Source organism: Canis lupus, chromosome 33 (genome assembly GCF_048164855.1).
Source record: "Canis lupus baileyi chromosome 33, mCanLup2.hap1, whole genome shotgun sequence".
Classification (NCBI taxonomy): Eukaryota; Metazoa; Chordata; class Mammalia; order Carnivora; family Canidae; genus Canis; species Canis lupus.
The window spans coordinates 22821089-22846559 of record NC_132870.1 but is presented as its reverse complement, the minus strand read 5'-3'; the positions used below and the strand labels follow the sequence as shown (position 1 = coordinate 22846559).

The window sequence follows — 25471 nt, the reverse complement described above, 5'->3', positions numbered from 1 at the left end:
CAGACATGACTGAGTAAGACTGAATCAAAGAAGTGAGATTAACAAGGAAGGAAATTGAAACAAGAAGAGCACAGGGGAAGAAATTAATAAACTACAAATCTCATTCATGGGTTGACTTGACCAACTTGGTAGGGAAGGACAATTGAATCCAGATTTTGTAAGATGTTTGTATCACATTAGCATCGATACCTGCCAAGAGAAAACAACAACAAATCTGTGAAATGGTGATTTGAACAAGATAGAAATTTATTTCTCTTTCCAGTAAAAGCTCACAGATGGGAATACCCAGCTGGTGTAACCCAGCATGGTGACCGGGCCCAGGCTTTTTCTACCCTGTTGCTCTGATGGGCATAGGGTGCATGGCTCATTCCAAAGGCTACCTTGTGACTCAAGACAACTATACCAACTTCAACCATTATGTCCTGTGTTACATTCAGCTAGAAGGAAAAGGAAAAAGAGAAGGGCATGGCCTCTCATTTATGCATGTTTTCCATAAGTGGCACACTTACTTCAACTTGCATACCATAGCCAGAATTTGTTGCTATAGGCATAGGTGATTTCAGTATGTAGCCAGGTTGGAGAAAGACTGTAATAGACAGAAAACAGAAATGGGACTTAAAAGTGTTTCTACTATTCCCCTTAAATTAGGATTGTGTGGAACCTAAGTAAATACTTTAGAAAATTATTTTATTATTCTTAAATTCATCTTATTCCTTTAACATGCAAAGCGCTCCTAGGTAAGATTCTGAGGATGAAAGAAATAGGTGTTCTACTTTCCTGGAAGCTTACCTTCTTAGGGAAAACGCAAGACTATCCTATTGGGATTGATTATTTTTATTGGCCGAATGATGGAGTGCTATGTAGGAAATATTTTTAACATCATAATATTTGTGATTTTTAACGACTTAATTTTCCATCTTTTTAATCTATTCAAAGAAATAGATTAAAGGCTATTTCCTATTAATTTACTGGTGAAGACAAAGTACTAAGTCATGTGTTGCTTGAGTGGTGGTTGGCACATTTGGAATTCTTTGTCTCACCAGCTCCATCTTTGGATAATATTCTTTCTTAATCTTGTTGGTGTTTATTTACCTTTGAATTTTTACTCCAAGAGTTCAGGCTTCTGAATCGCTGGGCTCAAATTACTTGAGATTTCCTAAACTCTCTCTAATTAGGAGCTTTTTAGAACTTTACTTCCTTAAATTAAAGAACTTGAGAAGCTGTAATCACTAACTTGCTCTTCAGCAGATTTCTTTTTAGTCTACAATTAATCTAGATATTTGAACTATGAAAGTTGCAATATTCTGTGTAATATGCACCTTTTGAAATTCATGCAAAGGAATCAAAGTAGAGCCCAGATTTTAGTGACAGCAAATGTAAATATCGGGACATTTGAAAGTTCTGAGATGCATATATCAGAGTTCCCATCTTCACAAACAGCTCTTTAATTAAACTCTAAGTGTCTGAGAGTACAGCTCCAGGGACTTGCCACATGCGTACAGAAATAACACAAATGTGAAGGTCTCATCTATGAAAATGATCCGTTTTGATTAGACTGGGACCTTTGAAGGGCTTTGGGATGGCTCAGTGATATCATCATGTTTAAAATAGAACAGACATTTCTATAAAATATATTTACTGAGAATATTTCAGGCCTCTTAATTTTGGATTAAGGAAGCTTATATTGTTTGCATGCTGAAATGCTATTGTTTGCCTGGTATACATGATCTCAGTTATTCCTAAAAGTTTTGAAAGGAACATGCAAATCTCTTCTTTTTGTGCTTGTGAAACTCAAAGCTCAGAGAGTCACACTCATAGTAAATGGCAGTGCTGGGATTCAAAGTCTGTGTTCTTTCCACTACACCCCAGGCCTTGTCCATATTCACTAAGCAAACTGCCAAAAAAAAAAAAAAAATTTGCACACAAGTGTTGTGGAAACTGATACACACTTTTATATTTACTCATGTATGTGCAAATGTGCACACAGAACCTTCTCCCCCACCTCTGTAATCTGAAGGTTCAGCATTGAATATAAAATATTCTCTTTGAGAAAGATACTGTTGGTTTAAGAGAACTCCTAAAATCAGAGTCAGTTTTCCAGTGTGTACTATTCTAACAGCTTTCAAAGGTTCTTGATTCTTCTCAATAATTCAGGGCTCCCCTGCAGGTATTTCTTCTTTGACTGTCCTCTGGGCAAAGAGGAGCCACTTATGTTTAATTTTACCAAATCAGCTTTGAAGAGTAGGTTCAGATTTCATACAGTCTCTGCTGGGTAGTATTTCCAGGCACTAGGTAATGTGCTGTGGGCAATCCATGGAGTTCATTTTCTGCACCCCTGCCCACCCCCTCCCACCCCCTCTCGTTCTGCCAAGATTAGAAATCATTCCCCACAAAGTTAGCCCAAATAAAACAAGTAAGCTTTTGAATAGTGATGAAAGAGGTAATTCTGTTTGGAGTAATAATTTGTCTCACACCAAATACCATCCTCGTTCTGATGATTGCATTTTGCTACCTAATCTCTTTGATCAAGCATACGTGTATATAGAAGCCCAGCGTCTGAGTGTGTTCCCTGAGAAGGCAGAGAAAAACAGAATTGCAAACGGAGGCATGCCCAGCTATTTCCTTCTGTTCACTTGTTCATGTTCCTTTTCTAGCCATTCTGCACTGCTGGGCATGGCAGTGGGCTTAGCAGCAAGGGAGCCCCTCCCGTTGTACTTACATACAGGTCTCAGCCCAGGCCTCAAACACATGTAAGCATGAAGAGTTGCTGTGTTTATTTGCTGTGGACTAAATGACTAAAATGAACCACAGCAAGTCAGGCAACGTTCCGTGCTTCTGCCTGAGAATAACAAGCAAACAGTACAGCAAGCCATGTTAGGTGACAGAGTGATGCCACAGACACGAGGAAGAAATTGTCTGCTGTCTTCCGGCCACCGGTTGTCTTTGTAGTGCATTGTTATTGCTCTGCTGCTTCTCTGCACGCTTGTCAGACCAAGCAAAGAATGTCTGAGAGGAGCTGCATTTGACATTTCCGGAGTTTGGATCTTTTCCCAACCAATGTACATCCTTCACTTAATTGTCCTATGACTGAGAGGCATCCCTTTTGATTGGAATGTGTCACAGCTTGGAGAGTTATTTTAGAAGGCTGCTTGATGCATATCTGAAGCTGTGCACTTTCTCTTTACCTTCCTCCATCTTTTACATCTTTCTTTACTCCCCTATGCAAGTTCTCAAGATTACTCATCCTTAAAAGGTGTAAATTACAAAATAAATCATTACATTACTATTGAACCAATACAATATCCTTCACAAAATTATATTCTTAGTGCTGCTTCATTGGAAAAGACCAATAGATCAAATAGGAGAAAACCACGACTGTGATGGAAATTAATAAAAACATAGAGGATGCTCAGTTTTTCATATCTTAAAACTCATTTTAAGTTGTAAATATTTGTATAGTTATTTAGAGTAACACTGGAAAGACAGTCAAGATCCAGTTGAAAATCAGTAGCACGAGGAATTTACATCTAGCCATGCAAAAGGGCCAAAGTAACCTGCATCTGTTTCTACCTTAACCAATTAATTCAGGGTAAATCTTATTCAAATGAATCATCTCATACCACATAGGTGAAAATACCCAGTTATTGAACTGATTTGCGTTTCATTGCTTATTGATTGTGATACCTTTTTCACGAGAGACTTTCCTTTTTAAAAATAATGTCAGGTTATGATTTTGTTTCAGATTGACAGGTCTCTAGAACATTAGAACTTTAGATGGCAGAATTTAGTTGCCAGCAAGAGAGTAGTGTTGTATTTGGCAGCTCTCTCCCACCAGATGTTGAGGGTGAAGGCTGGCAGGGCTCCACTCTCCAATCCACTCTGGCCCTTTCATTTACCATGCCACTTCTTCCATATTGGCTGCGTTTGTGGTTTGATTCAGCGTTTGGGAAGAGATTCTATTCTTGCCACAGGGGAGAAGGAAATAAAATGTGAAAACAGGACTCTTATTTGGAGGGCATGCTGAGCCAAGAATTTGGAAATTATGTTTTCTTTCTCTCTTTTTCCTTCTCCTTTTTTCCTTTTTTTTTCTTTTCTTTCTCTCCCCCTCTCCTTCCCTCCCTTCTGTGTTCCTGTCTTCCTTCTTGTTTATAGGAAAGAGCTAATATTAAACTCCTACTACATAGTAGGTGCTTTACATCCTTTAAATAATAAGGGGCATTGAATGTGTATTGAATCACTGAAAAGGTAAATAAAGATGATAAGCGTATCATAAAATTTTTCTGCATCACTCTTTGAGGTTTCAGTTATGAAAAAAAGCTACAGAAATTAAAACTAGGGGCAATAAAGCCATGTGCTAATGTCAAAACAGGATCTTTTATAGATAGCAAAAGAGAAACTATAGGTCCTAAAAAGTGATTCCTCTAGCATTTAACTGGGGTTAGAAAATTGCATTTTAGATTTTAGTTGGAGAGATAATAGCCCTGCTTTAAGATTCTTACAGACAAAGCTAATCTGGAAGAGTTTAGAATTGTGGTTACATTTCCAAAACGATATTGATTGGGAGAGGAGGCACAAGGGAGCCTTCTGTGTGCTGAAATGTAACTGGATTTGGTTAGTAGTTTCATGAGAATATACATATGGACAAAGTCATTGGCATATTTAAAATATTTGCACTTCATCATACATAAGTTACACTCTAGTAAAAACAACAAGAAAATCTTTTTTAAAAGCAGCTACAGTATAGCCAAAACATATATTCTTTCTCAATATAAAAATAGAATACATTAGCTATAGCAATTTCAGTAAGTAAATATAATTCTTAAAAGACTTTACATTCCCATTTTATTCCAAACTAAACATCCGAAGTTAGAAACCAGTATGGAAATGTGTGTGTGTTTGTGTGTGTGTATTTCCTTAGTAGTAAGATACAACCTTGTAAGGTTTTAAGTAGTAATAGTTCTCTCATTGACATTAATGATGGTTAATAAATATCCTCTCTGATATTTGAGACAAGTTTGAGTAATAATCCTTTTATGAAAGCATGTAAGTAAGTATACCCCCAAAACCAGATACACAGAATTTAGAGATTCATTGAGCCACCATACTACCCACTAGAATAACAGGGAATATGCACCATTGTTGAATGATAATGCCTTAAGGATCACTTGTATAGACCATTCGGTCAGCTGTTCAGAAATAGTTATATCATTTGTCACAGGAACTTTAGCTAATAACTATAATCAGAAAATGATAATTAGAAAATTAAAGTAACATGTATATAAAATTTTATGTCAACCCATTATTTTTGTTTACTTCAATTATAATTACATAGTTGGAGACAATATCTTACTTGGAAAACACAATAATACATACTTGCTTTGATAATTAGTATTTTCTCAAAGACTTGGGCTGTGTATTCAAACATAACTATTTTTTATTCATTTAATAAATTATCATATAAACTAACAGAGGCAGTTATTCTTCACAGGTTATCACAACAAATGAATCACCAATAGCTTGTCCAATAGTGGACATTATCAAGCATATTTACTATATGTTGGAAACTTCTTTACAAAATGTAAATATGGTATGATTTTTGGTTTCAGATTTGAGTGACCAGAATCAGACTTATCTCTATTTTTGTGGTTCTATATCTTCTTAACCTTGCTTGTAGAACATAAACTTTTTTTTTTTTTTTAAGATTTCCTTTATTTACTCATGAGAGACACACAGAGAGGGGCAGAAACATAGGCAGAGAGAGAAGCAGGCTTCCTGCAGGGAGCCTGATGCAGGACTTGATCCCAGAACCCCAGGATCATGCCCTGAGTTGAAGGCAGATGCTCAACCACTGAGCCACCCAGGTTTCCCTAGAACATGATGAGGGAAAAAGAGCATACTGGTTTTCAAAAAGAGGTTTTCTCTTCCCTGTGGATTCCTGAGTAATGTCAGTGGAGGATAATGAAATTGATGTTAGTACTTGAGTATCTCAGTTATCTTAATGTACACTCCAGGATCACTGTATTAATGTAGGCTTATTCCAAACCTGGTGACTTCAAAGTGGACCTTCATTTTTACACATACTGCCATACCCAAGTAACTGTTTAAAAGTCTTAAGGTATATGAAATGTTTTAGTTATTAGCAGCATGTGTCCTGAGGTTCCCTGGCCTTCAGTTTAATTATATGTTAAACTAACATTCTTAAGGCTTTATATACCAAAGGCACTGAAATAAAAGACAAAGTGATAAGGAGGAGAAGAAGGCCAGTGAAGGAGAGAACGTAATAGAAAATAGAAACATGGGGTGCCTGGCTGGCTCAGTCAGTACAGGACGTGACTAGATCTCAGGGTTGTAAATTTGAGCCCCACATTGGGTGTAGAGATTATTTTTAAAATAATTAGAAATTTAAAAAAAAAGAAAGTCTCTCAGTCTGCCTGAGCCTGGCATTGTTTGCTTCCAAATTTTGTCTTGCTTTTCCTTCACAATTCTATTTCTATTACTTTTTTTTCAGGTTTGTTTTATATAAAGAGAGGTGTCTTTATTTATTAATTGCTAATCACATTTCTTCTCATACTTTTACGCCAGTATATTCTGAGTATATCTTCATTCAGGCTTAGGCTTCTTCCAGTAGACCCTGTTAAGTCTTTTGTTTTCTTGTGGTGCATATATCCTCAGTGCATGTATATATTTTAGGTATAGATGAACCTTGGTTTTGTATTAGTGTTTTCTGTTTGATTTTTGATATCCTCCATAATAAGGCTTAGCCTTTTGGGAACTTTAGGTTACAATAGCATGCTAGTTCATGTCTTCCTGATGTGAGCAATGGGATCCTCAAGTATAATGGAAAAATATTTAATTTTATGTTATTTTTATTTTTTTCAGTGTGTGCTGTATTTGTGGGCCTTGAAAATTCTTTACCCCAAAACACTGTTTTTACTTCGTGGAAATCATGAATGTAGACATCTAACAGAGTATTTCACTTTTAAACAAGAATGTAAGTATACTTCAGGCTTCTCCATTTAAACACCGTATGTGCTAGTCATTTTAATCCATGCTAAGAGCACATGATAATATTCATTGCTTAAAAGCCAAAAACCTAAAAAATGATGCTATCTTATTTTATGTCCTTCCATAATTCTTTCTAAGCATGGACAATGAAGAGAATTCAGAATTTCTTTTTTAAATTATAAATTCTTTATAAAATGATCCCTAAAAATTGGAATTAACATTTGATGTAATTTGCCCTAAGAAACAACAATTAACTTCATTTTTAAAAATAGCCAGAATACTACTATTCAGGGGAATAGTTTTACCCTTTCATCTCAAACCACTCAAGAAAAGGAGATGGAGGGCAAATTTAACTGTGCCTGTTTTGGAAACAATAGTTTTACTAGCCTCTAGTGGATTTTGCAAAATTAAAGATGATGTCTTCCTTTAGATATGAATACTAGGAGTGGGGGGTACTTCATATAAATTTCATTTCTCACCTCTCTTGATTTTCCCTATTGTCCACTGAAACAAATTTCTCTCTGTCATTTAGCCCTATATTCAATGGAGTACAGAGACTTTTCTCAAAACATTAGATATAAGTCGGTAAGGAAAAGCAATGGGCTGTGATACAGAAACAACTTTAGAAACTTTCTTGCCATCTCCTCTCTACAAGATCATTTAGGAAAATTAGCTAGCTTTATGGCCATGTTTCTGTTGGTCTCCTGGTTGTTTGTATACATAATTTTTTAGATATATCTGCAGATAAATAGCAAGGATATATTCAAAAGTTTTCTCCTCTGCTATATAAAAAGTTACTAAAAACTGTAAAATACAGAAGAACAACAAAAGTATAAGACAGTGGATATAAAAAATAATACAAGTATTCCCTGCCATTTCAAGAGTGTCTTATGTCACTTTACTTTTATGAGAACCTACATGGGTACTTGTTACTGCTAACCAAAAGAAATCCAAAGGGAATTTTTGCTTTTAGGAAGAAAGGTGGAAAACAAAAATAGTGTTTAGTGTTATATTTGCAGTGAGCACTTAGAGGAAGCGCTCACCCTGAGCAATAAGTATCTCCTCCCACCTCCACCAAGTCCCTTCACTGGGAACTATACTCACCATCAAGCTGCCATAGCTTGGAACTTTGTGAGCCTCAGTGCTTTATCTCCATTTATTTTGTGCATCTGTTATAAGTAGAGTCTTAAGATAGCAGAAAAGCCTAAGAGTTTATTTTTTGGATCTGTGACTGCTCCCCTACCCCAATTTTTCCATATAGATTAATGATAATTGCTTCTTCGCTTCCCACCATTTCGGCTTACAAAAGGTTTCAAAGGAACACTACTACACTTTTAGATGGGGCGAACCTGTGATACATACCTCTTCAAAATATCTTATTTAATCATGTTTTGGAACTTCACGGTGTGTAGTTATATGCTAATAATATGATTCTGGGAATAAAACATTTTAAAAAAAGACTATTTCAATGAAATGATCATAGCTCTTAAATCATGAGAACCAATTATTTGTTTTTAAATCATGTTTTAAAAGGTAAAATAAAGTATTCAGAACGTGTATATGATGCCTGTATGGATGCCTTTGACTGCCTGCCCCTGGCTGCCCTGATGAACCAGCAGTTCCTGTGTGTGCACGGTGGTTTGTCTCCAGAGATTAACACTTTAGATGATATCAGAAAAGTAAGTTCTGTTATTTCTAAGTCTCATCATGCTGTGTGCTTCATTAATAAATAGAAGACATTAATTTCCCTGTCTTTTTCACTGACTTTATCCTTTTGAATTAAAAGGATTTAAATTTGTCATGAATCTCTTCTTTGTATTCACTTTTATTCAGAAAGAAAAATATATTTATACTTGGAAGAGTTTTTATCTTGAAAACCTCAGGGTTCATTTTACCATGTGACATGTGTCATTGAAATGTATAATATTTGGTTGCAAAAAAAATATGCCTTTTCATTTCCCTGTGGCTGGCTTTAAGCAACCCATTGTATATTCATAGTCTATTATAGTGAGAAAATGTTGCTTTGCTCTTGGAAAAATATCACAACTCGACCTTTAAAACGTGTCTATATTATAATTTTTAAAAATATCTATTATATTCACAGATTAACACTTTAAAGTAACAATCTGACAAAAACAATGGTGATATTCTGTTGACTATATTGGAGTGGCTAAGTGAAAGTTGATTTTTTTTTTGAGGTATTTTTTACTTAACAGTTGCTAGTAATAGTTGTTGTAGCCAGTGAAAAGATGAGTTAGAGTGAACATGGAAATAAATGTCTTTTTCTTGAGAATATGTAATAATATAAGATAATTTTATGTAGTAGAAGAGATGATTATATATATTTATTTATTTATGTATTTGTTTATTTATTTGTTTATTTATTTATTGGTTTGCTCAATATTCTTTGAAAAGTTCCTTGGCTTTTAAAGAAAAACTGTTATTTAGGAAAATAAAATAGTCAAATTCTACCTTAATACTCTATCATTAAGGTCCAAGTTTTCAAGTGTAAAAATAATACTGTATTTAGTTTCCTATTAGAAAGGAAATGCATGATTTTTATTTTTAAAATCAAACAGAAGTACATTAAATAAATCTTTGCTTCCTGCTCTGTATGTTTTTGTCTTTTTAAATAAGACATCATTACCCATCTGCTTCTGGAGTTCTGCAGCACACAGAGCATTGGTATTTGCTCTCTGTTTAAAGTATGAGAAAGACATGACACTGAATTGTAGTCATGGAGTTAAAGGCGAGAGTGGTTCACTTTCTGTATGAACTCTATAATCTGATGGACTTTAGCATTATTAACTGAACTTCTTATCATAAATTAAGTAAAATTTAAAACTATCACCCGCTATCCCAGAACTTATTTTCTGACATGTTTCAGATATTCTATTCAATTTTCACATATGTCATATTAAGCATGAATGTTAGCCATAGAGTGATTTTTAGGTTTGCATTTTGCCTATGTCAGTTAGAGTTTCCACCACACTTAACTTTATTTAATTAATTTTGTAGTTATTTATTCTTCCTGTTGATGGTATTAATTTTAGAATGCATTTTGTAACTTTTCCAGAATAAGTTCTATATTCTGGTTGCCTTAACAGATCTTTAGCTGGATATTCATAGTAATCAGAAAGACTCTTCTTCTTTGCTATTTTACTCCTAATAATAAGTTCTTCTTTCTTAGAAAGAAATTCTGTGTTTTTATGAACAAGCATTATTTTTCTTGGATGAATTATTCTAAAAGCATAAATTATTTAAGTCTCTTTACCAAGTCTAAGTTTGCAATGAATATTTTATGGATAACATAATGGTTGAAATATAGAGGGTCTTGGCTTATTGAAGTTTTTCATTGAGTGTTGAAAGTGTGAGATATTGCTTCATTCTTATTAAATATTAGTAAAAAATGGTGTGTAGCAAAACCATTATTTATGTCACCTTTTATGTCTCAGGAAAAAGAATTTGATCGGCTGCCAGGCTTATATATTCACCTTTCCCAATGGATTTTTGAAAAATATTAAAGTATTGAATATGAAGAGTATCAGTTCTTAATAGGTTTTCATAGCTGTTTTATGCTTTTTTTTTGAGAGACTATATAACGTCTGCTAACTTCACCAAAGATTCTTTAATTGCAGCTAAATCAGGATAAACTACAGGAAAGTGATAGTGTTATAAAATTGTTGGTGAAATGTCATTTCCAGTTATTATATTGCTCTTGCTTTTCTAAATACACCTTTTTAAGTTGAAATATGACCTTGCTAAACATTTATAGCTGGAAAATGGATTTCATATGAGGGTTTTGGTAAAACTATAAAGCTTAGAACTGTGAGCTGAAGAATGACCAGCTGAATTGGGGTTTATTTTACTGCTTATCATTCCTTTTGGTTTGTAATGACTAAGATAAACTACACCAGGCCTGTACTCTAATTCGAAACTTAGATACCCTCTAATAGTGAATATCCAAAATGCCGTACAATTGGCTGCTCTTAAAATGAAAGCCATTTATTCTCAAAGTCATTGTTGTTCAATATAAACACCACACGTTGTTCTCCATCCAAATTTCTAAATCTTAGTTTAATGGAGGCAGTGATAGATATTTCCCTAAAGATAAAACAATAGAAAAGCTCCTCCTCAAGAAATGAAACACAGAATCACATCAATTGGTAATGACTAAAATACTTAGATCACATAAGTAAGGAGGAGAGAAAGAAAAGATAAAAAGTAAACTAGGAGACAGGAAAAAAGGATCAAAGAGTAGGTATGAAAGAAACAAGAGGAAGGTAAAGAGCGAGACAAAGACAAATAAGGAACAGGCTCATCCAGAGGAAGGAAAGAGGAGAAATTGGAGAGAGAGAGAGAGAGAGAGAGAGAGAGAGAGGAGGCGTGGATGAATAGGGAGAAAGGAAGGCAGAGGAGAGCCAAACCAACAGGAAGAGGGGAAGAGGGCTGCCCTCACTGAGACAGTGCTGAGGACATTAGGGACTGCAGCAACACTTCTACTTTCTGGATTCCAAAGCTTCCAAAGATTAGTATTTTGCTCTCTGTCTTCTATTTTTCTTAGTTAGACCGATTCAAAGAACCACCTGCTTATGGACCTATGTGTGATATCCTGTGGTCAGACCCCCTGGAGGACTTTGGAAATGAGAAGACTCAGGAACATTTCACTCACAACACAGTCAGGGGGTGTTCGTACTTCTACAGGTGAGGACGGACAGCTCGCCTTCGGGAGCACATTTGGTTCATAAATGTTCTAAGTTATCAGTTCATGTCTTGCTCGATGTGTTTGTGATGTTTACGAGACTTCTGTGGGAAAGAAGGACAAATGAAAGATTCACTTTGCAAGCCTGCCTCAAATGGGCTCTTAGCACTTGCAAAAGGAAAAGGTAAATAAAACATTTACATGAATACACAGATAGAAGAATAGAAAAGTCATAAAAGAGGCATGTGATATCAGGGTGGTGAAGCAGACAAAAAAGATAGTGAAATTTAGTAGAAAATGTGTTCTGTTTCAAGAACTGTAGAAAAAAAATACAATGCCAGCCTTGATTTTTTTTGTACAATTATACAATCACTTAAGACATTTTTTACCCATTTTCATAACTTAAATCAGAAAACCAATTTTAAGTCTGTTAATTAAATGATACTGAAGTTTCTCCTAAACTTTCTTAAGTTTGTTACACTTCCTGGATAAATTAAAATTAGCAGCAGCTCAGTACATAGGGACCATAGTAAATTTATTTTTAGCACTTTGACAAGCCGCTTTCCAAAACTGTTACAGTAATTTTTATATTTGCCAGTATAGGGGAATCTGCCCATTCTATAACGTTTCAGAGCACCTCAGAAAGAAATCCACAATACAGTTGGGTCTTTGCCTCCTCACGATTTTCCTAATCTCTCAGCTCAGGTGTTGCCCCTGCATTTGATTATACTGTTTCACTAGGTTCTCTTAGCATCAGACACACAGTTTAAAACAAAGCGTTGTGGAGGGAGAGGATAACTGGGTGACGGGCACTAAGGAGGGCACTTGATGGGATGAGCACTGGGTATTATACTATATGTTAGCAAATTGAATTTAAATTTAAAAAAAAAGAGACACAAAGTTTATGTGACAGTGGCCAAAGTGACAGGAGAAAGAAGTTGTGGAGAAATCGAGAATGTTCAATTCTATTGATACATAGTCTTTAAACAAAAGAAAACAAAACAAAACTTACACACCAAATGTGATGTACAGTGAAGTTTATGCCCAATTCCAGCCCCGTCAAGGAAGCATCTGGGAGGGCAAGGGGAGCTCAGACATGGCACACATCTTCCTTAAGTGTAAGAGTAAGCAGCTCTCACTCAGCCTTCTATATAACATCTATCAGGTGAAACATTTTGTTCCATACTTTAAGTTTTCCTTACAGGGGGAAAAAGCTTCCTTTTATACATCTGTTGAAGTGATTGAGGAATTAGTTTGTGAACAGAAAGTCTTATATACTGTAAAGCATCCTTCAAAGAATACTTTTTGTTATAAATATTGATAAAGAGGTTTGCTCTCAGCTTATCAGAAAGGTTATAATTCATTTCTATGTTTTGGAAAATTGAGCACCAGGTCTCGTGACTCCATTTTGGATGAAATGAAGAAACATGGTAAAAATATTTCTGCAAAGCCTGATGCTTCTTTTCAGTAATTAATTTGGAGGTAATCTGTTATTAAATATGCTGAAAGTTTTTATGAAAAGATAAATATTATTGATATACATCAAAGTGAAGTTTTCGATTTTTAAAATTTAGTTTTAAATCCCTGGTCATAGCATGGGTGTTTAAATTACCTACTCAATGCCACTGGGTTGTGCTTCAGTACTACAATAGCAAACAAAAGCCAAACCTCTTGATTGAGATATTGAGGCACATTGCATTGATCTTTCTTTTTATTCATAATATAACATTCTTCTGTTAGTTTTCTGAGTCAGCTGTTCAAATAAATCGTATTCTAAATGAGGTTCTGTACTGAACTTACATAAAGTTATGGTATTTTTGTTTTATCAATATAGACACAGATGTGTTTACATCAGAGATAAAGTCCATCAACTAGATAATTAGAGGATTATGCATGTTTTCACACTTTTGTTCTCTACAAAATGGTTATTTAACTCCTCTCATTAGAGGTTCTTTAGTATCTGTAGCCATGACAAATGCTGAATATCTAAATGCACAGCCTATAGGCTCTGATGAATGGCAAAGGAATCTGGATTCTGTTTTATCTAAGGAGGAGAAAAGGGACTCTTTCCTTCAAGAGCTTTTAGATTCTTTTGTCTTTAGTTCCCTCAGAGGTGGCAAGACATCCTCTGTGGCTGCACTTTATAAAGCTGATCTAGAGAGACACAGGGAGAGCAGTAAAACTAGTGGCAGAGAAACTCGGTGACAATTACCTGTTTGAGTTATTGGCAGTTATTTTGATTGACAACTCCCAGTTTTATTTTACATGTTTATAGAGAGTCTGCAAATTTAATTTTCTGTGCCACCCTATCCTCATCTGACATATTGTCTGGGCTGTGATTTAAATAAAATGAAGTTTTACAGAAAAATCCATCAGTAAAAATGCATGAATGCTGCGATGCCTTAGGGAAGAGGCACTGTGACATAGGGGAGGGGATCCTCTGCTTTTGCCCTGGTGCTACCATGATCTTAGTAACCTTAGACTGGAGTTTGCAAACTCAAATGCCTGTGATGTCTAGAAAGGTACTTGAGAATTGTGAAACAGGCCTAGACTTACACTGTAAAAATTTGTGAGGATCCTGACAAAGCAGAGGTAAGAATTTCATTTTCATGTAGACCAAACAAAAACTGTTGGCTGGATTTGGTGCTTGGGTTGGCAGTTTGTGTGTCTGCCTTGGATGAATCACGTAAGCTTTGTGTTCTAAGCTTAGCTTACTTCAAAAGGAGTGAGTTAAATCAGATATTCTGAAGTTTCCTCCAAACTCTGAGACTTAAAGAACATCTTTACAGTCATTTTAAAAGTGTTTTTGAAGCTGCAAATTGTGGCTCACTCAAATCACTGCTGATCTCTTAATCACAGATCAGCGATGTGTCAGCTCTTCACACGCAGCCCACCTTCCCTTCTGCAGTTGACACTCTTCCCAACCCCTTCCACCTGGAAATCTTCTGGTTCCTCCTTACCACATATCCTGATTCTCCTCTAAGTTATCCTGCAGATCCCTGCCTTTTGAGCTGCTCTTTCTTGGTCATCCTTCTGCTTTCAACATTTTTTTCTTCCCCTGGAGCCTCACCTGTTCCATTAGCTTCACTGTAAACTGTCAACTCTGTTTTTTTCTTTGTTTTTTTGTTTTTTTTAACTCTGGGTTTTATTGCCAGATCTAGCCCCTTCATCTATTTCTCCTTTCCTGAGCTGGACTTCTCTATTTCTAAAGTAGCTGCTGGAAGTTCTTATCTTAGATGTCCCATTGTCACCTTAACCTAAACTCACCTTGCCTGAAAAGGCCTATTATTTACTTCCCCACTGGAGCTTCCTCCTGGTTAGCCTGTTTCTATTAACAGTTCTATGAATGGTCATGCACTCTAGAAAAAATCTTCACTTTTTCTTTTTGCACTGAAATCGCCATCAGTCATCACATCTTACTGACCCTTTCTTAAAAATATCACCGGCATGTAGACTATTCTGCCTTCCTTTCTTCCTACTCTGAGTTCAAGACTTTCATTTTTAGTTTGTTGAAATCACACATAAATTTCACAATGTCCTTCCCACTCACTCCCCCAAGCCGTATGGTTTCCTTAATGGGTGTCCTTTTGAGAATTCACTCACTCATTCAATTATTTAACAAACATTAGTTGAACTCCTATTATATGTGCCTTCTGTGAGGCTTTATAGATACTCAGAATACCTGTCTTTGAGGGAGAGTGCCTTTGAGTGGCAAAGACCCAAAACTATGACAAAATTCAAGGTGAGAAATGCTGTGAGAAATGTGGAGAATATCATACACGCACACGTGTACACAGATGTACGCACAGTTGGGGGGCCTACCCCACAGAGGAGTGAATTGGAGTTTAAATGACAATGTGTGGTAGAAGTGTTACTAGATCTGAGTTTTAAAGGATGAATAGGACCTATCCAACCAGAGTCATTTGGGAAGGCTCTTTGAAGACGGAAAAAGGAGTGTTTATGAAAATATGGAAGAGAGTACATCTGGAACACCGCTAGAAAGATGACCATCTGAATGGTCCCATTTTACCTCTCATTCCAAATTATAGTCAGCTGCTTTAGGATACACTAAAGCTGAACATCCATATAGCTAAATTATTCTACTTTCATTTTTATATTCACTAGAAATGGGGACATGTTTACACCCAAAAGATTGCTCATAGCAACAACATCTGTAATAGCCAAGAAATGGAAGCAACCCAAATATCTATTTAATAGAATGAATAATAAGTTGTAGTATATCTACACACCTAAATACAGCAGATGAGAAGGGGTTAACCAAAGCTGCGTATAACAACATGGGTGAATGCCACAAATAGAGTGATGAGCAGAAGCCAGATACTAGAAGCACATGTTGATGATAGCGTTGAAATGAGAGTTTAACAATACAGAAAGCTAATCTGTAATGTTCAAAGCCAAAGTGGCAGTTACCTGTAGTGGGGAGGTGATAGTGACTCAAAGGAGTTGGGGAAGAGTGCCTGGGGTTCAGGTAATGAATGTTTTGTGTCTTGATCTGAATGTTAGTTATGAGGGGAAGATAGATGATCAATTTGTAATCTGATTTGAGGCAGTTTTCTGTATAAATGCTAAGCTTCAATAAAATGTTTGCCTTAAATAAAAATTGCTCACTGCTCCTAAGGCAGCCTGCAGCCAGGTGCAAGTGAGGACTTAAGCTCTGGTGGGAAGAATTGGAGCCCTTCCAGACTTGATACGTAGTGGGCAAAGTGAAATTAGTTGCCCTAGAACCCTGGGGCAAAGGGGAAAAAAAATGCAGCCAGCCTTGGGAAGAGATATGCCTGACAGCATCCAGGTGATGCCGAGACACCCCAAGGCTTAAAACCCATTACCCAGCCCCCAGAAACAGAAGAGGAACTTGGCAGTTGGGCAGTCCTCCCTTACTACTGGGCTGAAAGAAGGTAAGGACACCAAGGAGGCAACTAGAGGCTTCCTCCTGGCCCCTAAACAGGCGTTGTGGGCTGCCTGCCTCTGCTTTGCTGAACCCAATGAGGGAAAGAAACTCTTTGCCTCTCTTACGTGCTAGACTGCTCTGTTGGGGCCACTCCAGCAATTGAGTGTAAATTCCCATAAGCTGACAGATTGCAGCTAAGGATTTAGGGTATGAAAACAAAGGCAATAATGTCCATCTCTTAAGGCATTCACCATTGCTGGAGAGCAGATTTATAAACATAATTTACAGCACAACATGATGAATGCTATCTGAAAAAATGTTATGGGAGCATGTGGGTGCAGCAGTTCTGTACACCTCAGGGTGAGTAGATTTGGGGGGAAGGGTTTATAGGTGATAATTCAGCGAAGGTTTGGCAGAAGGGTAGACTTTTCCAGAAGGAAAAAATACTCAACTATATCTAAAAAGACAAACCTGGGAGGCTTAATTAGTTTAATTTAAACTAATTAAACATAGTTTAATATAGGAAGGAATGAAAGTAAGAGAGTAAACAGAGTAAGTCTAATAATAGCTGTTTTCTCTAATGCCAGAACAGTTTTTCTACCATTTCTACCTTCCTTACCTGTTCATGCTCAGTCTGCATCTCTCTGTCATTCGAACTCCTTTCCTGTCTAGTGTTCCTCATACATCATTACCTTTATGATCTAACATGAATCACAACTAATACATTTAACAGTGTTAAAAAAAATCAACAGATTAAACTTTAAGATCTAATTGGCTTTATTAAACGATTCATGACCTGGGCAGTGTCCCTGCTAGCAAGTAGAGGGGCTCTGAGGAACCATACAGAACGGAAAGTCTTTATAGGGAAGAGGGTGGGGCGAGGGGTTATTTAGAAAAGAAAAGAAAGTCTTGTTTCAGGCCAGTGACTTTGCTGTGGGGGAGGGGCAGAGGGTCTCACACACATGACCTCATCTGCACTTGGTGGAGGCAGAGGGCCCATGTGACAGATTACCTCACTGGTGCTGGTCAGAACATTCCTGACTTGACTGACCAGTTAAGGTTTACTTTTCTGGGGAAGGCTGAAACTTCCATTAAGTTAGGTATGAAACCCCAGTTGATGATTTGGTCTAAGTGATGCTATTTGGGGTGTGTAGATTTCTTTTTCACAACTACTACTAGAATCTAAGATTGCTGAATCACTTCTATGCTGTGTTCTTTCTTCCACACCATAGTGGTGGAGAGAAAATTAGGAATTGTTAAATGTCTACCACTCTCAGTCGGGCCCCAGACTAGGGGTTTACATATATTGCTAACTCATTTAATCTTTATCTCGTGTCTATGATATAAATGCTACTGCCTACATTTGTACCAGTGAGGTAATTCAGGCTCAAAGAGGTTAAGCAGTTTTCCAGAATTTACACGGGAAATTGGAATAAAACCCAGATCTAAGTATTCCCACTATTCCATGGAAATTTCCACCTCCTTTTCTACCCAGAGAAATGCATTCTCTAGTGCTTCAAGAATAATCATGTTCCAAGAGGCAAAAAAAGCATTTTCAGAGAGTACAGCTCTTTCTCCAAACACAGTAGTGCATGCTGGTAAAAATGAATATCACAAAGCTGAAAGTATCGGTGGTCTTCACTGATCTTTGCATAGAGTCTTATTTCAAGTCATGTCCAGGACATTGGGTTCAAACAAAACCATCCTAAGGTTGGTTGCCTGACAAGGGTGTCCACAGAAGGGTGTGAGTAGAATTGAGATCCAGCTAGCCCTGTGCTCAGAAGGAGGCCATAGGCCCTATACTTGGGCTGACTGGCTCTGAGGAAGAGAATCTCTTTTGCTTTCATGGGCACAGAACACAGAAGCTTCACATCATTAATGCAAAGAAAATAAAAAAAGAAAACAAAAGATCTAACATGGGAAAGATTTTTTTTAAATGTTCCTCAGACCAATGTGCTTTCTTTGTTTCATAATATCTCAAGAAATGCTTTACTTTCTTTCCTACCTGAGTAATAAATAGCCCTCAACACAAAAAAACTATACACTTATCATACCACCCCCCCATGCCTAATATAGCCTTCTAGCAAATGGAACAAATCACCAGAGAGTCTTTGACAAATTATTGGTGAATAAATGATTTTCCACCTCTCCCTTTGGTATTAGGGGTTCTGAAGCCTGCTTTCTCTATCATTCTACATATATCTTCTTTAGTGCCTTGTAACTTGAACACTATTTGGTTTACCATCATTTCCACTTACGGCATAAAAATGTTGTAAAGCTGTTTGTTTTTTTCTGTCACCTAATATTATTAAAGACTTTAATGTATCCCAGGCAGGTGGTTGACCAATAATGGGAATCTAGATGGTATTCAAGTGTTTTCTAAATTTATTTTTTAAATGTTTGTAATTTCTAGAGAGTTTGAGCATTTGATTATGTATGCGTTTAAATTTATAAAGATTTTCTTCAAAATGAGTTCCTTCCAAGTAATAATACAAATGTTCCTCACTTAATGCTATTAACCTAGCAGATTGCTGCAAGGTTAATTTTATTTTCTTTAGAATGCTGTTAAAAATCAGATATATACTTCCATGAGGGAAAACTTTAACACAAAACAGTATCAAGCTTAGCATGAAGAAAATGTATTAAAATTATGCTTTCATAAAACTAGTGTAGATTCTAACAAAAGGAAAGCATAAATTTAAAAAAATGCTGCCAGGCCATTTGCTCAAGGACAAAAAGTGACAAACCTAGACAAACAACCTCTATCTTACAGTAGTACAACAAGACAGTAAACTATCTTTCTAAAGAAGTATTTCAAAGGCAGAAGAAATAAACAACTGAAGGCGATAGGCACCCTACTCTGTAATCCCTTGGTTGAGTACTTTATGGCTAAATATGTACAAACGTGCTATTTTTTAAAAACAAAACCAGTGTCTCAGCAATTAAGCTTTCTTCAGTTGACACACACTGATCTGGGAAGGTCATATACTCCCCCTTTTCCTAGGGTAGAACACAAGTCTTAGAAGACACCGTTGGTCAACTCTTGACCTAGGTAATGTATGGACACATTTCCATGGACACCCTCTGGGCCATGTTCTGCAATTTGTAGGTTACACTAATGTTCATCAGTTACATGGTCCTTTTACTGGGCTGACCTGTGACAACTAGGAAGTAAAGGCCTCATGAAGGTCTCCTCTTTTTCTCTCCTTAGCAAATTGCTAGAATATTCTAGAACACACATGCATATACACAAAAATGCACATAAAAGTGTGCATGTACGGAGAGACTATTTTTGATTTCAGATTCCAGTTTTGCAAAGAGCTGAATCCTTTTTATAATCAACGTCTCTCCTGTGATGTGCCATATTAATATTTTTTCCCTTTTAATCAGGGAATTCTTACAAAACCTGTAATAGAGAAACTATTTCCATTTTCTCTTTTATAATAAATTATAAATTGAGTGACATGTACTATTTAGCATTTATTTAAAGTGCTAGTTTTATAATTGCTGAATTGTTTCTTATACCACATATAGTTTGTTTATATTAAAATGAGCATTGAAAAAAATGAGCATTGGTTTGCTGTCTCTTTATTTGAAAGATCTAAAATTTATTCCTTTTTATGACATACATTTATCTAATGAGAAATCTTAGAGCAGACACAAAGAGACCGCCAGTGATTTTACAAGTTAAATTTGTAACTTGAATTTCATTTTTAATGTTCTTATCTTTGGTTTTGAGACTTCCTTAACAGACAAAGTCATCTTGATTATATGTTTAATATTTTATTAAGTCAAGGTAAAGAATAAGTCATAAGATGCAGTTCTGTTGATCATATTTAAAGTACACAGTTTAAAACCTGTGAATTCCATAATTCTGTTTAGACTTTGATAAAACAGTTAATATCCTCATAACTAAGTTGGTAATTTGGTTTCCAGAGGACTTAGTCTCTCCCACTCCATAACTCAGTACACTGTAGAGCACTCAGGCATTTATGTGTACCCAAATACAATAGTCCTATATTTGAGAAAATTGAGGTTTATATTTTAAATTCCATTCTCATGTTATATTGATGCTGCTGTTCACTTATGTTTAAATGTAGACTTGATCATACTGATTTTCTCTATGAGTGGACATTTTTCTAGTGGTGTTATATAATGGCCTACTTTCTTTGTCCAATTCACACATCTCCAACCCTTTCTGATTATGTAAAAAAGTAGAGCTGCAGGTGCTTTTACTACCACAGGGGGATTAAAAAAAACAAAAACAAAAACAAAAACAAAAACAAAAAAACCTGTCCTGAGAGCCAAGAGGTTTGTTTCATGAATGATGTATGCTTGATTATGCTTGATCAAATCACATAGGTTGGGATGTTACAGATAAATGTGCTACTCTTGACGATTTCGTAACAGATGCTTCTTTCTCTTCTCTTTTTGTCTCTGGCAGTTACCCAGCTGTATGTGAATTCTTACAGCACAATAACTTGTTATCTATACTCCGAGCCCATGAAGCCCAAGATGCAGGGTGAGCAGTTTTGTGGGTTTATGGAAACCATGCGTTGCCCCTGGGTCAAGGTTCCTCACTTTGTTCAGGCTGTGAAGGATCCCTTCTGCTGCTGCGCTCTTTCCCTGAAGAAATTATATCTTGAATTGTCTTCTGATGATGCAGATATGGCAGGGTCTTGGGGAATGTGTGGTCGCAAAGGTGTTGTAAAGTCCCCTTTAAAGTGCCTCCATTTTTAGCTGGAACAAGTAAAAATTTCAGCTGGCTTTTCTAAGAATTCATAAGGATCCCTCTGATTTCTTTCCATTCCTGCTCTTCCCACTGTCCAGTAAGTGACTAAATTATCGGCATCTTTTCAGGCTTGGTTGGCAATGTGAATGAGAATCACACATAAATATTTAACAGATAGCACATGGTGTACTCGTTTAAAGAATATCCTCCCTGACCCCTGTGAAGTTTTAAAGGACAAAAGCAGAAGCATTTAAATGAGGGAGAAAATCCTATATTCTAACTAATAAATGCATAACAGGATTTTGTAATACCCAGTACATTTTAAAATTTAGGGTCCGGAGTTAGTGTAATTATTAGTATAATTGGTAGGCCAATTATACAGGCTTAGAAAACTAAGAAACATCAGATATGCAGGTTGTGCATTAAATCTGTATTAGGGAGAAAAAAGCATAATGAATCTAGGATTTAAAGTCCAGTACCCTTTTCAAGAGGCTCTACTGAAAGGTATTGTTTGCCTTCAAATGCTTAAACTCGTTTCTTCAATATTCTGAATTTTCTGAAAGGGAAGAACACAATATTATAACCTGTATGCTGAAATTAGGACTAGAGATGACTGCATTCTGAAGTAAGCCTATGTCTAATGATCTTAAGTCAAGGCAGATCCTAAGTTCCTTTCAAAATAATTTTTTTTCAAGCAATGATCAACAGGTATGAACTGATCCAATACTGTGTTTTCAGTGTGTCATGGCTGACCTTTGAAATAACCTGTTGATATGCCCAATAAGGTCCTCACATAATTTCTCTTTCTTTTTTTTCTTTTTTTCCACTTTTCAGGGCAGTGGTGTCACCATGCTTTTTTGACTAACTGTCCCAACTGAATACTTTTTTTTTAAGATGTTATTTATTTATTCATGAGAGAGAGAGAGAGGCAGAGACATAGGCAGAGAGGAGCAGGGTCCATGCAGGGAACCTGATGTGGGACTCAATCCCAGCACTCCGGGATCATGCCCTGGGCTGAAGGCAGACGCTTAACCACTGAGCCACCCAGGTGTCCGCCGGCTGAATAGTTTAAGCAGCTTTATATTAATCCTGCTACAGACCTGAAATCATCTGCTCATTCAAAAATATTTTAAGTTCATCAGTTAAAATCAATTAGCATATTTGTTTGAAATAAGCATTTGATTGATTAATTGGGGAAAATTGAGATTATGTCATCTAGTTTCTTTGTTTTTATTTGTTGTGAAGTAGGCATAGCCAATCACATTTTATAATGTCAGGGTACTAAGATTGAGAGTGTTAACTATCTTTCACATTCTGATTTTTTTCCACCAGAAATGTTCAGTCCAATATGCAGAATAAATACTTCCAGAACATTTCAAAAGATCTTTAAGAAGATATTTTCCTCTGGGAAGTGTGGATTATGATTTTGCATTGAATTACATCCTCCCCTAGGTCTCTTAAACTTAGGAAAGACTTCTTTGGAAATTGTACATGTGATTGTATGTTTTCATTGTCAACCTTGAGAGGAATTCATGTCTGTATATAACAGATTTTAGAGAGAAAATTTTGTTTAATGTTATGTAATTGACTTCTCTTAGAGTGATAAAAATGTAACTTGAATATTCTGTTTTAAATCTGTAATTTGATACCATCTTTTCTCACATAATAGCCTTATTGTAACTCATCTTTGTTGTTTTTAGGTATCGCATGTACAGGAAAAGCCAAACGACAGGCTTCCCTTCTCTAATTACAATTTTCTCAGCACCAAATTACTTAGATGTATACAATAACAAAGGTAAGTGGCTTTAGATCCCTCTTACACTCTTGCATACCATGTGCAATAATTCCTAAGCTATTTGGTCTTAATGAAGCATTTTTAGCCGTTCTTTTTCCCCTTGCTTTTTCATTTATTGTTGAATGCAAATTGTCTTTAGAGTTAACAAATTCAACTGCCAGACATGGAGCCCAGGCACTGTCACTTTTTAACTGTTCTCCGGGAGATTCAAATGTATAACAGGGTTTACAGTGAACTGTTTTGGTAGATACAGGTTTTAAAGATTTTATTTATCTATTGGACAGAGAGGGAGAGAGCACAAGCAGGGGGAGAGGCAGGCAGAGGGAGAGGGAGAAGCAGGTGCCCCACTGAGCAAGGAGCCCAACACAGGGCTCTATTCCAGGACCCTGAGATCATGACCCGAGCCAAAGGCAGACCCTGACTGACCCACCTAGGCGTCCCATAGATACAGGTTTTAAAAGAAAAAATAATTGAAAGTAATCCAAATTCGTGATTCTTAAAAAGGATGTGGATTTCAGTAAGAACAGTGTGATTGTACATGTAAGAGATCAAGAAAAGTAAAATAAGTTATTGCTTCAAATTCACAAATTGTGTTTATTGAGTACCTACCATTGAGTTGGATCCTGTGCTAAGCAGACACATGTTCATTTTTTAAAACTTGAATTAAACTTCAAATCATTAGCCCCCCACCGCCTTTTGATATTCAGAGTGAGTCTCTATGGCTAATTGCTTTGCCCCAGGTCACTCAGGTAGTGACCTAGAACTAGAATCAAATCCACATCTTCTGGTTTAGTGTCCTGTACTTCCTTTTTGAAACTCCAAACTTGTGTGCCTACAAAAGACCAGAAAATGAGGGTATTATTTCCTATAGGGACTATAGGGAAGAGAGAAGGAGCAAGGAACACATTATCTTCTTTTATAATTTCTTTAAATAATTATTTGAAAATGACAGGGAGTGTTACAGTATCACAGGTGTGACAGAATGGGTGATAAAATGTGAAAAAGCAAGGGCAGCCCAGGAGGCTCAGGGGTTTAGCACTGCCTTCAGCCCAGTGCATGATCCTGGAGACCCGGGATCGGGTCCCACGTCAGGTTCCCTGCGTGGAGCCTGCTTCTCCCTCTGCCTGTGTCTCTGCCTCTCTCTCTCTCTCTCTCTCTCTATCTCTATCTCTATCTCTATCTCTATCTCTGTGTCTCTCATGAATAAATAAAATCTTTTAAAAAAATGAAAAAGCCATTAACTTTACCTGGCATTGGTCTAGATAATATTTATGCAGCATATCTGAATGTGGCTTTCTGAGATCCTTGCCTCTCCCCTCACACACACGCACATGCACATCTGTGCTGTCCTCCAGATTCAGGACATGACTTTCCCACCCATGCTTCCACCCCCGTAGCCCAGAGAGACATGCCTGCTGGGTGGGATGGGTGCACCGGTCTCATCCACTGCCATTTTGACTGTGGTGGGCCCTCCTCTGTGGCTCTGGGGTAAAGTTATCAGAAGGGGCTGTGAAGTTTCTGTCACAACGATGGATGGTAGGGGGTAAGGGAGAGTCATTCCCTGTTTCCTATTTGTCTAATTTCTAGAAAAGAGGAGCTGTCTTTAGGACTCTGTGGCAAGAAGCCTACAAAATAAAATAAAACATATTCTCAGCCATATGTCAAGTGCTTATAAAGCCAGTTGACAAAGTAAGACATTTGGGTAATTTAATACACGTATGTCATTAAGTAAAACTAAACTAACAGAATTAAACACAGTGCATTGGGCAAGGACTGATATTCTGGTATGGTCAGAGAAGACCTTGTTTAAGGTAAAATGTGACCTGGGCATTAAAGAATGGTTGAGCATTTGATTAGAAAAATTAAAATAAAATAAAACAAAGTCAAGAGCAGTGTTTTTGAAACGTTTTATTTTTAAGCAGCACTTTTTTTTTTTTTTTTGCCAGGCAAAATCTCAATCTTGAAGCCTTTTGTATAAAACCAGTAGGACTGAATTCCCTTGGATTGGATATGGGTTCTCATTCAGAGACTTCCCCTGGTACCTATAAGGAATGCAAGGACTCAGTAGGTCACCTTGCATGTCCCATCATGATCCTACTATTTCCCAAAAAATATATACAATATGAACACAAACTTCTTATTTCTTTATGGTATTAAAACAATTTTTTTTTCTATTTCACCTAGTGAAAGCAGAGCCCAAACAAGTAATTTTCTTAAAAGAGACTAAGTAGCATGGACTATACATACAAGTTTTTTTAACAATTAAAAAAAGTCAAAATAGTAAGGAAAAAAAAAAAGAAGAAAATTGGGATTTCACTCCATAAAAAC

At 36.5% G+C, this 25471-nt stretch overlaps 1 protein-coding gene across 5 annotated transcripts in view; it reads left to right on the top strand.

Annotated features, from left to right (window-relative positions):
* PPP3CA (protein phosphatase 3 catalytic subunit alpha) overlaps positions 1–25471 on the top strand; it is a 309010-nt gene that overhangs the window by 231376 nt on the left and 52163 nt on the right. For all 5 annotated transcript variants that reach the window (XM_072810314.1, XM_072810318.1, XM_072810315.1 and 2 more), the window contains 5 exons: positions 6880–6991; positions 8539–8684; positions 11570–11709; positions 21061–21138; positions 23049–23143. In XM_072810314.1, the coding sequence (XP_072666415.1) occupies positions 6880–6991; positions 8539–8684; positions 11570–11709; positions 21061–21138; positions 23049–23143 (571 nt within the window). The remainder of the gene's footprint in view (positions 1–6879; positions 6992–8538; positions 8685–11569; positions 11710–21060; positions 21139–23048; positions 23144–25471) is intronic.